This window comes from Drosophila mauritiana, chromosome 3R (genome assembly GCF_004382145.1).
Source record: "Drosophila mauritiana strain mau12 chromosome 3R, ASM438214v1, whole genome shotgun sequence".
Taxonomy (NCBI): Eukaryota; Metazoa; Arthropoda; class Insecta; order Diptera; family Drosophilidae; genus Drosophila; species Drosophila mauritiana.
In genome coordinates this window covers 20,482,606-20,493,950 of record NC_046670.1, presented here as the reverse complement: position 1 = coordinate 20,493,950, position 11,345 = coordinate 20,482,606, and the positions used below count along the sequence as shown (strand labels likewise).

Sequence of the window (11,345 nt, the reverse complement as noted above, 5' to 3'; positions counted from 1 at the left end):
CCGAATCCTTGATTGGACTGCATCCCCCAGTCGCAGTGCATTCAGGTCCCACTTCATCATTCTAGACCCCTGTTCATGCAACTCATGCATGTTTGAACGGCACCACCGCCCACATAAACTCACCCACGCCCCACATCACCACTCACAGCCGCCCAATCGGTGCCTTCCGAACGGGTGCAGGATGCAAATAGAGGCACCGTTGAAATGCACTTTGAGTTATAGTCAAAATATAAAACGCACAGTTGCATTTACGAGGTCATAGCCTGCGTTCGGCGAAATGGGGAGCGATGGCATTTTACACCTTCACCTGCGGGGGCAGTAAAAGGTTAAATGCTGCATTTTCCCACATTCTTGCGGGGTCATATGAATGCCAGGCTGGCCAGTGCCTTCATGAAATATTATCATTTATTTAAAATATTTTCCATATATTCCACTTTCGTTGATTTACTCTGCCCACACAACACTATGAAGTTACCATTTGCACGCTGTAAGTATGCAAAAAAACTATATATAAATTGCAATGTTCCTAGGCAATATCATATACTTTTGAGCTGCCCAAAGGCCAAACAACTATTCATAGTATTCAAACAATTCATACTAGCAAGGAGCAAGTAATAGGTATAGGTTTAATTGCAACGTAAATATTTCCTCAAAATTTGTCACCAATAATACAGAGTTTGGAGAGGATTTCACCTCATTCATTTATAGGAAAGCACTCCATCTTGCCTATAATTGTGTCTAAGATCCATAAAAAAATATGGAATACACGGTACAAACCAAAATGTGGGTATACCGCCCTCTGGTTAAAATTTAGAAAACAAAATACTCCCCCTATTAGCAAATGGAAAAAAAACCCTCTAGATGGCCAATTCAGCGCATGCGGACTGGGGTGCTTTTAGAAGGAGATGACTACATTCCCGATTGAAAAAGAACACACTATAATCAAAAGGGGTAGCTTTGAATAAAATTTCCCTGATGGCGCCAAATCTAGTACATTTTGCGCAGCCAACAAAAATCAACGTGAGCCATCAGTTCCAAAATTCATGAACATATGGGGTTATCAACCAATTTTATAGCTCGTACTCCGACGAACTGGAACTTTTGCGGTTGATCGGTAAAGTATAGATAAGATTGCGTTCACTTTAGGACAGAGATCCGACATGAGCGGACTAACAGGTCCGCTCTTGATAGCTCGCTCTTAAGTAGGTGGTCCAATTGGATTTATATCACCGAGGAGAAGCTCCTGGAAAGTCTTGTTTACCGTCCCGCTCAGGTGCGATTGTTTAAAATGTTCTTCGGATATCCGGCGGAGAAGCTAGATGAGCTGCGGGCCAGATTCTCGGTCATCCTTGTTAATAGCCACTTCAGCATGGGAAGGGTGCGAGCCAATGTGCCAAACATCATTGAGGTGGCAGGCGTGCATCTGAGCGAGCCCCCAGAGCCTTGTGGTGCGGAACTACAGAAATATTTGGACTCAATGGGCCAGGATATTCTGATGGAATATCTGCCGGAAAATATGATGATGATGAAACAGAGGGTGATTTGGAAGAGCGAGCTGTCTATGCTACCCAACAAATCGGAAAACGTATACGTGATGGATAAAATGCCCCAGCGAATGGTATTGGCCCATCCCAATCTCCGGCTTATTATCACCCACGGCGGCTTGCAGAGCGTGATGGAGGCGATTGACAACGGAGTTCCCATGCTGGGACTTCCACTGTTCTTCGACCAGTTCAATAATGTACATCGAGTGCAGTTAGCCGGAATGGCTAAGGTATTGGACCCCAACGACTTGAACGCAGACACATTCATCGAAACTATTAACGAGCTTATTGAAAATCCTAGCTATGCTGAGAGAGCTAAAGCAATGGCATTGTCTTTCAGGGATCGGCCAATGAGTCCTCTGGACACTGCACTCTGGTGGACGGAGTACGCTCTACGGAATCGGGATACTTCCTATATGCGTCTCAATGTGGAGGAGATTCCTCTAATGCGATACTACAGACTCGACAGCATACTAACCTTTGGAGTTCGCCTTGGTTGCGTCTGTGCATCGCTGATCTTTCTGGGCTGGAGATTGTACCAGAAGAATCGCAATAGGCACAGAAGACTTCAGGAAAGGGAAAGAGTGCTTGCGCAGATACAATTGCGCATGAGCGATAATGAAGTAGTATCATAGATTTCTTCGATTTTGATTGTAAGTCCAGGTACGCGCTTTCTTGATCTTGATTGTCTTAAAGAAATGTTAATTTTAAAATTAAAAAAAAATGATTACATATCGACGCTCAGGTTAAATTTAATAAGGAGCATGTCAAAATATGTTTTAATAGGTGCAATAACATTTTACCAATGGTATAGTTCAGAAAAGTTCTTTTCCATACTCTCTAACGTGATTCCGAACCAATGAGCTTTCATTTAATTGTAAAGTGTTCCAATTCAAAATTATCAAACCATTTGATTGTTATTGGTTGTAAATAATGAGGAGCTTTCATGGATGTCGCGGAATACCGATAAGATTTGCGCAGTTGTGGTCAGAGCTCCAACATGAACGAACTGAATCCGTGAAAATGTTCCTCGGATATTGCTGGCTGACTGTCTTCCTTTGCCTGCTTCTGCAACAGGATCTTCACCAGGATCAGGCCGAGGCTGCTAACATACTGGGTATATTTCCCTACCGCCACATTTCACCCTTCTTTGTGATGCAGCCTTTGGTGCGAACTTTGGCAGAGAGAGGGCACAATGTGACTCTTATCACACCGAGCGGATTGCCAAACGATATCGAGGGGGTTCGACATATACGTGTTGCCCAGCTAAACGAACGTATTAAAGGTTAGTCACCTTATTAAAGTCTCTGTTTATTGATTTCTCTATTTTTTAGAAATGCTTGAGTCAGACCAAGTGCTGGACTTTCTGATTAACAAATGGACGGAGAGCGCACTTATGGCAAAGGCGCTGTATAATGCCTCCAATGATATTCTAAGTGATCCTGGCGTTCAAAGGATGCTGCATGACAAAAGCGAAAGGTTTGACTTGATTATAATGGAACCATGTAGTCTAGAAGCTCTTTATGGCCTGGTTGAGTTCTACAACGCCACGCTGATAGGATTGTCCAGTATACGGATTAGCTGGCAAACCGACGAATTGGCAGGAAATCCAGCTCCATCTATATACGAACCCATTTCTCCGGTCGGCTTTTCCGTGGAAACATCTCTGTTCAGTCGCGTATATAACTGGATTCATATAATGGAGGAAAAATTGGTGGACTATTTGATCTTACGACCTGCTCAACTACACTTATTTCAGAAATTTTTTGGCTATTCCGCTCAGAAAATGAATGAGTTAAGATCCAGATTCTCGTTGATCCTAATCAATAGTCACTACAGCATGGGTAAAGTTCGAGCCAATGCACCAAACATAATAGAGGTGGGAGGTCTTCATCTCAGCGAGCCCCCTGAACCAAGTGATGAGGAGCTGCAGAAATTTCTGGACAAGGCCAATCACGGAGTAATTTACTTCTCGATGGGCAACGACGTTCTGATTAAATTTCTTCCTGCAAACATTCAGGAGCTACTGCTGCAGACTTTTGCTAAGCTAAAGGAAAGTATTATTTGGAAGAGCGAACTATTATGTATGCCTAACAAATCGGACAATGTATATGTTATCGAACAAGCCCCTCAGCGACATATTTTGAACCATCCAAATGTCCGACTTTTCATCACAAACGGGGGATTACTGAGTGTGATTGAGGCCGTAGACAGTGGAGTTCCAATGCTCGGACTTCCGATGTTTTTCGACCAATTTGCTAATATGCGTTGGGTGCAATTATCTGGAATGGCTGAAGTTCTGGATATCAATATTCTGAACAAAGATACTCTAACTGAAACTATAAAACATATGCTTGCAAGCGACAGCTATTATCTTAAAGCGAAGGAAATGTCGCAATTTTTCAAGGATCGTCCCATGAGTCCATTGGATACGGCTGTTTGGTGGACGGAGTACGCCTTACGAAAACGGAATATTACTCGGATGCGCCTTAACTTGGAGGAGATTCCACTGATTGAATACTATAGAATTGACAGTATTTTAGCATTTATTCTACGATTTGGATTAGTCGCTGCATCGCTGATCTTTTTGGTCTACACCCTGTTTCTGAAATATCGTTTCTGACTTAGACTATTGCATCCATGAGAATATCCTATATCCGGATACTCGAAAATGTTCTTAGTCACCAATACCACAATCCTCCTCAGCATTCCTTATGCTCATTTTAATGACATTGCAATATTAAATTTCCGATCGTTTTACTCTATGTCTAGGGCGTTATCTATCAGACAGGCAACTAATAACCGATAATAATTCACAAATACTTACACCACCTGGATTCAAAACTTTTATGTTATCAGTAGAGCTTTCTGCCGACACCTTAGATTAGATCGTGTTCAGTTATGGACAGAGCTCCGACATGAGCGGACTGAATTGTGAGAATGCGCCTAGAGTTTTCTTGGCTGGCTTTCGTGCTCTGCCTGTTCCTGCAACAGGATCTGTACCAGGACTCTGTGCAGGCTGCCAACATCCTAGGCATATTTTCTTACCACCTCAGCTCTCATAATCTAGTTGTGCTTCCATTGGCAAGGGCTCTAGTTAAACGGGGACACAATGTCACGTTGATCACACCAGTTGGAATGCCGACAGATATCGAGGGAGTTCGACATATACGCGTTCCCAAGCTAAATCAACGCGTCCAGGGTGAGTCATTTTGTAATTTTAAGTATATTAACTATTATTCAATTTGTGTTTCAACGCAGAAATGATCGAGTGTGACCAACTGTTGGACTTCTTTGGCAGCAAATGGATAGCAAGCCTGATGGCAGTGTCAATGCTCTACAATATGTCATCGGATATACTAAGCGACAAAGGTGTTCAAAAGATGTTACAAGACAGAAATGAACATTTTGACCTAGTTATGCTAGAACCGTCTGCCCTAGAAGCGCTTTATGGCGTCGTGGAGCACTATAATGCAACACTGATGGGTTTTTCAGGTGGTAATGTCAACTGGAGTACCGAAGAAGTCGCTGGAAACTTTGCACCAAGCATCAACGATCCAATCTCATCGCTGGGCTATTCCCGAGGCAATTCTATCCTCAGCAAAATTTACAACTGGGTCCATATCACAGAGGAAAAGCTGCTGACACACCTGATCGTCCGACCATCTCAACTGCGCATCTTTAAGAAGTTTTTTGACTTTTCGGAGCAGAAATTTTACAACATGCGGGACAAGTACTTAGTGATTTTGGTCAACAATCACTTCAGTATGGGCAGGGTACGATCTAACGTACCGAACATCATAGAAGTCGGAGGACTGCATCTCACCGAGCCAGCTGAACCGTGCGATTCGAAACTGCAGAGATTTATGGACGACGCGGAGCACGGTGTTATATACTTCTCAATGGGACAGGAGATAATGGTGCAGTTTTTGCCTGAGGACATGCAGCAAAACCTTATGAAATCTTTAATCCAATTCAAGCAGAGGGTCGTTTGGAAAACCGAACTTTATAATATGCCAAACAAATCGGACAACGTATATGTTATTGAACAACCTCCTCAGCGAGCAGTTCTGGCCCATCCCAATACACGCCTCTTCATCACAAACGGTGGTCTGCTAAGTGTAATGGAGGCTGTTAACAGTGGAGTGCCGATCTTGGGACTGCCAGTGTTCTTCGACCAGTTTATTAATCTGCGGAATGTTAATCTGCGTGGCATGGCCAAGGTCTTGGACGCCAATGAGATGAGCTTGGAAATTCTGACCTCAACTATTCGGGAGCTGCTGGAGAACCCAAAATATGCTCTGAATGCCAAGAAAATGTCACAATCCTTCAGGGACCGACCCATGAGTCCTTTGGACACAGCAGTTTGGTGGACGGAATACGCCCTGCGGAATGGGGACGCCTCGCATATGCGCCTTAAGATGGAGGATATTCCTCTTTACTACGAATGGGATTGGGTTCTCCTGTTAGGTCTCCGCTTTGGTATTGTCTTTGGATCTGTGATTTACGTGGTCTACAAGTTATTTCAAAAAACCAGTGAAGGGCGAAGGCCACTGCAAGAGACAGGAACTGTTTCTCAACATCTTAGCCTGCTTGATCGAAGATCGCAAACACAATAACTTTACAAGTATTGTTTTCTTTTACTGCTGCAAAAAGTCGATTAACCACCTTCCTGTTAATATAGAAGTTTATCTCAAAAGTGTGCTTGGAAAATCGTAAGTTAAGGTCGGCTTTGACCTTAACCTTAAAACTTTAACATTCCGTTAACCGATTTTCCAATACAATTTTTTAAACATTACGATGTTAAATATATTACCATTAAAATTTTGGTTTTACCGTATTGTAAAGATGTAATGAACAAAGTTACTGTAACCGGCGACTCGAAAATGTTTAGATATGAAAATGTTTTATGTTATGAATAGATAACACCACATTGTCCATTGTGTTTATAATGATTAAAGTTCTCTTTGAACTCATAAAGCTTTGAAAATAACTGAGTTATCATTTCTCTTGGTAATCGAACACAGCTTTATTGATTTTGACGACTGTGAAGATTAGATTGCGTTCATTTGCGAGTAGACCTCGGTCATGGACGGAGTACAACCGTGAAAATGCGCCTTAGCTCCGCTTGGCTGGCACTCGGCATGTGCCTGTTTTTGCACCCAAATGTGAACTTCAACCTGGCGGAGAGTGCCAAAATCCTTGGAGTATTTCCATACCACTACAACTCCGCATATCTGGTGGTGAGGCCGTGGATCGAGGCACTAGTGGAACGAGGGCACAATGTTACCTTGATCACACCAGATGGTATGCTACCCGATTTGAAGGGAGTTCGACATATTCGCGTGTACAAGCTGATGGAGCGCATTCGAGGTAATTCAATGTATAACAAATTATTGAAAATTATACCGACTAATAGCGGCTAATTTGTACTTGACTTTTGAACATTTCTAAAAGACTACCAGACTTTTATCAACCTTAAACTTTACGTTTGTGTTCCGCACAGAATTTATTGAGAATGATCAAGTTCTGGACTTCTTGATCAACAAATGGAAGGAGGCCAATTTGGCTGCTACAATGTTTTTCAATATAACCCAAGATATTCTAAGTGACAGTGGCGTTCAAAAGATGCTGAACGACAAAAGTGAGCGCTTCGATCTAATCATAATGGAGGCGAGCAACCTGGACGCACTGTACGGCCTGGTGGAGTACTACAATGCCACTCTAATTGGCTTAACAAGTACAAGCATCAACTGGTTCATTGAAGAGCTGGCGGGAAATCCAGCGCCAAGCCTTAATGAACCGATTTCACAAATAGGTTACTCCAGGGATTACTCGATCGTGAGTAGAATTAAAAACTGGATTCACATCAACGAGGAAAAGTTGATGGAGAATCTAATAATTTTACCAGCTCAACTGCGGGTCTTTAAAAAGTTCTTCGGGTATTCGGCAGAGAAGTTCTATGAATTGCGTGGCAGGTATTCGCTGATCCTCGTCAACAATCATTTCAGTTTGGGCAGAGTGCGATCCAATGTTCCCAATCTCATTGAGGTGGGTGGAATTCATCTAAGCCAACGCCCAGAACCGTGCGATGAGAGCTTGCAGAAGTTTATGGACGAAGCAGAGCACGGTGTTATCTATTTTTCGATGGGTCTGGACATAATGGTAAAATACCTTCCGGAAACCCTGCAGGAAACACTGCTTATGGCCTTTTCAAAGTTAAAGCAGCGGGTTATTTGGAAGAACGAGCTCTTTAACATGCCAAACAAAACTGAGAATATATATGCTATTGACAAAGCACCCCAACGACAAATTCTTGTGCATTCTAAAGTGCGCCTCTTCATTACAAATGGAGGACTCCTGAGTGTAATAGAGGCGGTGGACAGTGGGGTTCCGATGCTCGGACTACCGGTGTTCTTTGACCAATTTAGCAATTTGCGTTGGGGGCAGCTGGCGGGCATGGCCGAGGTCCTGGACATAAACAATCTAAATGCAGATACACTTACTAAAACAATTGTAGAACTGATTGAAAATCCTAAATACGCCATGAGGGCCAATAAAATATCGAAGACTTTTAAGGACCGACCCATGAGCCCATTGGATACGGCTGTCTGGTGGACGGAGTACGCTTTACGGAATCGGAATATATCCCTCATTCGCCTCAATGTCGATGAGATTCCGCTAATACATTACTACAGGATAGACACAATAGTAACTTCCTTTTTTCGGTTTGGATTGATTGCTGTGTCAGTGATATTTTTCGTTTCAGTTTGCTTAAAGAAATACGTGTCAAACGGCTTAAGCTATCGATTGCATTTCAGCTAATCAATAAAGAGATAGTTAGTAATAAACAAACACTGCAGATATATCGTCAATGTTTTTGTTATACCCGTTTACAAGCTCAACTCGCCTTAAGATAGGAGCAATTTTTGTTACCAATACCATAAGCATTCAGCATTCCTTGCGTTCACGTTCTGAGTAATGATATTGGCATAGGATAGATTTCCGATTATTTAGGTATGGCAATATCTATCAGACAAGCAACTAATAATCGATAATAATTTACATACATACACTTACACTCGAGGTACACTCAAAACTTTTATGTTATCAGTAGAGCTTTCTGCCGACACCTTTGATTAGATCGTGTTCAGTTATGGACAGAGCTCCGACATGAGCGGACTGAATTGTAAAAATGCACCTCGAGTTTTTTTGGCTGGCTTTCGTGCTCTGCCTGTTCCTGCAACAGGATCTGTACCAGGACTCGGTGCAGGCTGCCAACATCCTAGGCATATTTTCTTACCACTTTAGGTCACATAATCTGGTTTTGCGTCCTTTCGCAAGGGCTCTAGTTAAACGGGGACACAATGTCACGTTGATCACACCAGTTGGAATGCCGTCCGATATCGAAGGTGTTCGACATATACACGTTCCCAAGCTAAATCAACGTTTCCAGGGTGAGTCATATTATAATTTTGAGAATATTAACTATTATTCGATTTGTGTTTCAACGAAGAAATGATCGAGGGTGACCAAGTCTTGGACTTCTTTGGCAGCAAATGGATAGCAAGCCTGCTGACTGTGTCAATGCTCTACAATATGTCCTCGGATATACTGAGTGACAAAGGTGTTCAAAAGATGTTACAAGACAGAAATGAACATTTTGACCTAGTTATGCTAGAACCGTCTGCCCTAGAAGCGCTTTATGGCGTCGTGGAGCACTATAATGCAACACTGATGGGTTTTTCCGGTAGTAATATCAACTGGAACACTGAAGAAGTCGCTGGAAACTTAGCACCAAGCATCAACGATCCAATCTCGTCGCTGGGCTATTCCCGAGGTAATTCTATCCTCAACAAAATGTACAACTGGGTCCATATCACAGAGGAAAAGTTGCTGAAGCACCTGATCGTTCGACCATCTCAACTGCGCATCTTTAAGAAGTTTTTTGGCTATTCGGAGCAGAAATTTTACAAAATGCTGGACAAGTACTCAGTGATTTTGGTCAACAATCACTTCAGTATGGGCAGGGTACGATCTAACGTACCGAACATCATAGAAGTCGGAGGACTGCATCTCACCGAGCCAGCTGAACCGTGTGATTCGAAACTGAAGAGATTTATGGATGACGCGGAGCACGGTGTTATATACTTCTCAATGGGACAGGAGATAATGGTGCAGTTTTTGCCTGAGGACATGCAGAAAAACCTTATGAAATCTTTAGTCCAATTCAAGCAGAGGGTCGTTTGGACAACCGAACTTTATAATATGCCAAACAAATCGGACAACGTATATGTTATTGAACAACCTCCTCAGCGAGCGGTTCTGGCCCATCCCAATACTCGCCTCTTTATCACAAACGGGGGTCTGCTAAGTGTAATGGAGGCTGTTAACAGTGGAGTGCCGATCTTGGGATTGCCAGTGTTCTTCGACCAGTTTACTAATCTGCGAAATGTTAATCTGCGTGGCATGGCCGAGGTCTTGGACGCCAATGAGATGAGCTTAGAAATTCTGACCTCAACTATTCGGGAGCTGCTGGAGAACCCAAAATATGCTCTGAATGCCAAGAAAATGTCACAATCCTTCAGGGACCGACCCATGAGTCCTTTGGACACAGCAGTTTGGTGGACGGAATACGCCCTGCGGAATGGGGACGCCTCGCATATGCGCCTTAAGACGGAGGATGTTCCTCTTTACTACGAATGGGATTGGGTGCTCCTGTTAGGTCTCCGCTTTGGTATTGTCTTTGGATCTGTGATCTACCTGGTCTACAAGTTATTTTAAAAATTTGGTACAAGGCGAAGGTCACTTCAAGAGACAGGAACTGTTTCTCAACATCTTAGCCTGCTTGATCGAAGACCGCAAACACAATAGGTTATGTGTATTGTGTTTACATGTAGTTATATGTTATTGCTGCAAAGGCTCTGTTAACTAGCTACCTGTTAATATATAAGATGATCTCAAAAGTGTGCTTGGAAAATTACTAGTTAATGTCGGCTTTATAGCATAAGTTCAGTTGTCACGTGAAAATGTTGTGCGATAGTTTCAATTATATCCAACATTCCGTTAACCGATTTTCTTTTTTTAATAACAGTTGTTTTAAAATGTTAAAAATATTATATACAAATGTTTTTCATCTTATTGAAAAAATGTAATGAATTGAAACCGCTACCTTAGTATTATTTATACTTAAACAAATTCCTATTTTAATAAACATATGTTTCCCGTCTTAAATGTGTTTGTTTTATAATCAAACAGCTTCTGCTTTCTTAAGATTCTACACCTGGAATGACGTATTCTGAGACGAACCTATTGACGTCAGCAGTGAAAAAACCTGTAGTTGTCCTTGATATTGGGCATCCTCCGAGAATCCACCGCAGGTTCCGCCTTTCACCAGCATCGCTAACTGTAAATCTTCCCATCCTAAAGGCTACACATCCCGATCTGGTTTCAACATCAGTAAACTCCACTCAAGATATTTCTGCTGTAATTTTCGTAAGTCATGGTAACTGAGGCTTTGTCAAATATTTGGGCCAAACAATAATGACAAATGGTGGCACAGTTTAAGGCCAGAACAACAGACATTCAGACCGCTGACAGAATGCACAAAATATGAATTCATGAACAGAATCGTATATTATTGTGGTTGTATTCAGTTTTTTTTAAATTTTCCATTTCGGGGTTTATTTGCACAGTGTGGCGGCATTCTTTTGTTTACGATCTGCGCTTGGCTAAATATTAAACCTGGCTGCAAAGCACCGGAGTGAGAACAAACGGCAACGAGGTCACCAACCAGCCTCC

General features: G+C 42.4%; 5 protein-coding genes across 5 annotated transcripts; all 5 read left to right on the top strand.

Annotated features, from left to right (window-relative positions):
- The first annotated feature begins 287 nt into the window (after positions 1-287).
- Positions 288-2,179, top strand: LOC117145654 (UDP-glucuronosyltransferase 2C1-like). Its single transcript, XM_033311384.1, has 2 exons — positions 288-325; positions 1,147-2,179. The coding sequence occupies exons 1-2, from the start codon at positions 288-290 to the stop codon at positions 2,177-2,179; spliced, it is 1,071 nt and encodes a 356-aa protein (XP_033167275.1).
- A 366-nt stretch (positions 2,180-2,545) lies between these two features.
- On the top strand, positions 2,546-4,182 carry LOC117145597 (2-hydroxyacylsphingosine 1-beta-galactosyltransferase). The gene is made up of 2 exons (XM_033311310.1): positions 2,546-2,829; positions 2,879-4,182. Exons 1-2 carry the CDS (start codon positions 2,568-2,570, stop codon positions 4,165-4,167), a joined length of 1,551 nt encoding a protein of 516 aa, XP_033167201.1. The 5' UTR covers positions 2,546-2,567; the 3' UTR covers positions 4,168-4,182.
- Position 4,183: 1 nt separating this feature from the next.
- On the top strand, positions 4,184-6,465 carry LOC117145596 (2-hydroxyacylsphingosine 1-beta-galactosyltransferase-like). The gene is made up of 2 exons (XM_033311309.1): positions 4,184-4,746; positions 4,806-6,465. The coding sequence occupies exons 1-2, from the start codon at positions 4,485-4,487 to the stop codon at positions 6,161-6,163; spliced, it is 1,620 nt and encodes a 539-aa protein (XP_033167200.1). The 5' UTR covers positions 4,184-4,484; the 3' UTR covers positions 6,164-6,465.
- Positions 6,466-6,655: 190 nt separating this feature from the next.
- On the top strand, positions 6,656-8,369 carry LOC117145645 (2-hydroxyacylsphingosine 1-beta-galactosyltransferase-like). Its single transcript, XM_033311367.1, has 2 exons — positions 6,656-6,917; positions 7,051-8,369. Exons 1-2 carry the CDS (start codon positions 6,656-6,658, stop codon positions 8,367-8,369), a joined length of 1,581 nt encoding a protein of 526 aa, XP_033167258.1.
- Positions 8,370-8,739: 370 nt separating this feature from the next.
- LOC117144140 (2-hydroxyacylsphingosine 1-beta-galactosyltransferase-like) lies at positions 8,740-10,515 on the top strand. The gene is made up of 2 exons (XM_033309166.1): positions 8,740-9,001; positions 9,061-10,515. Exons 1-2 carry the CDS (start codon positions 8,740-8,742, stop codon positions 10,326-10,328), a joined length of 1,530 nt encoding a protein of 509 aa, XP_033165057.1. The 3' UTR covers positions 10,329-10,515.
- The last annotated feature ends 830 nt before the right edge of the window (positions 10,516-11,345 follow it).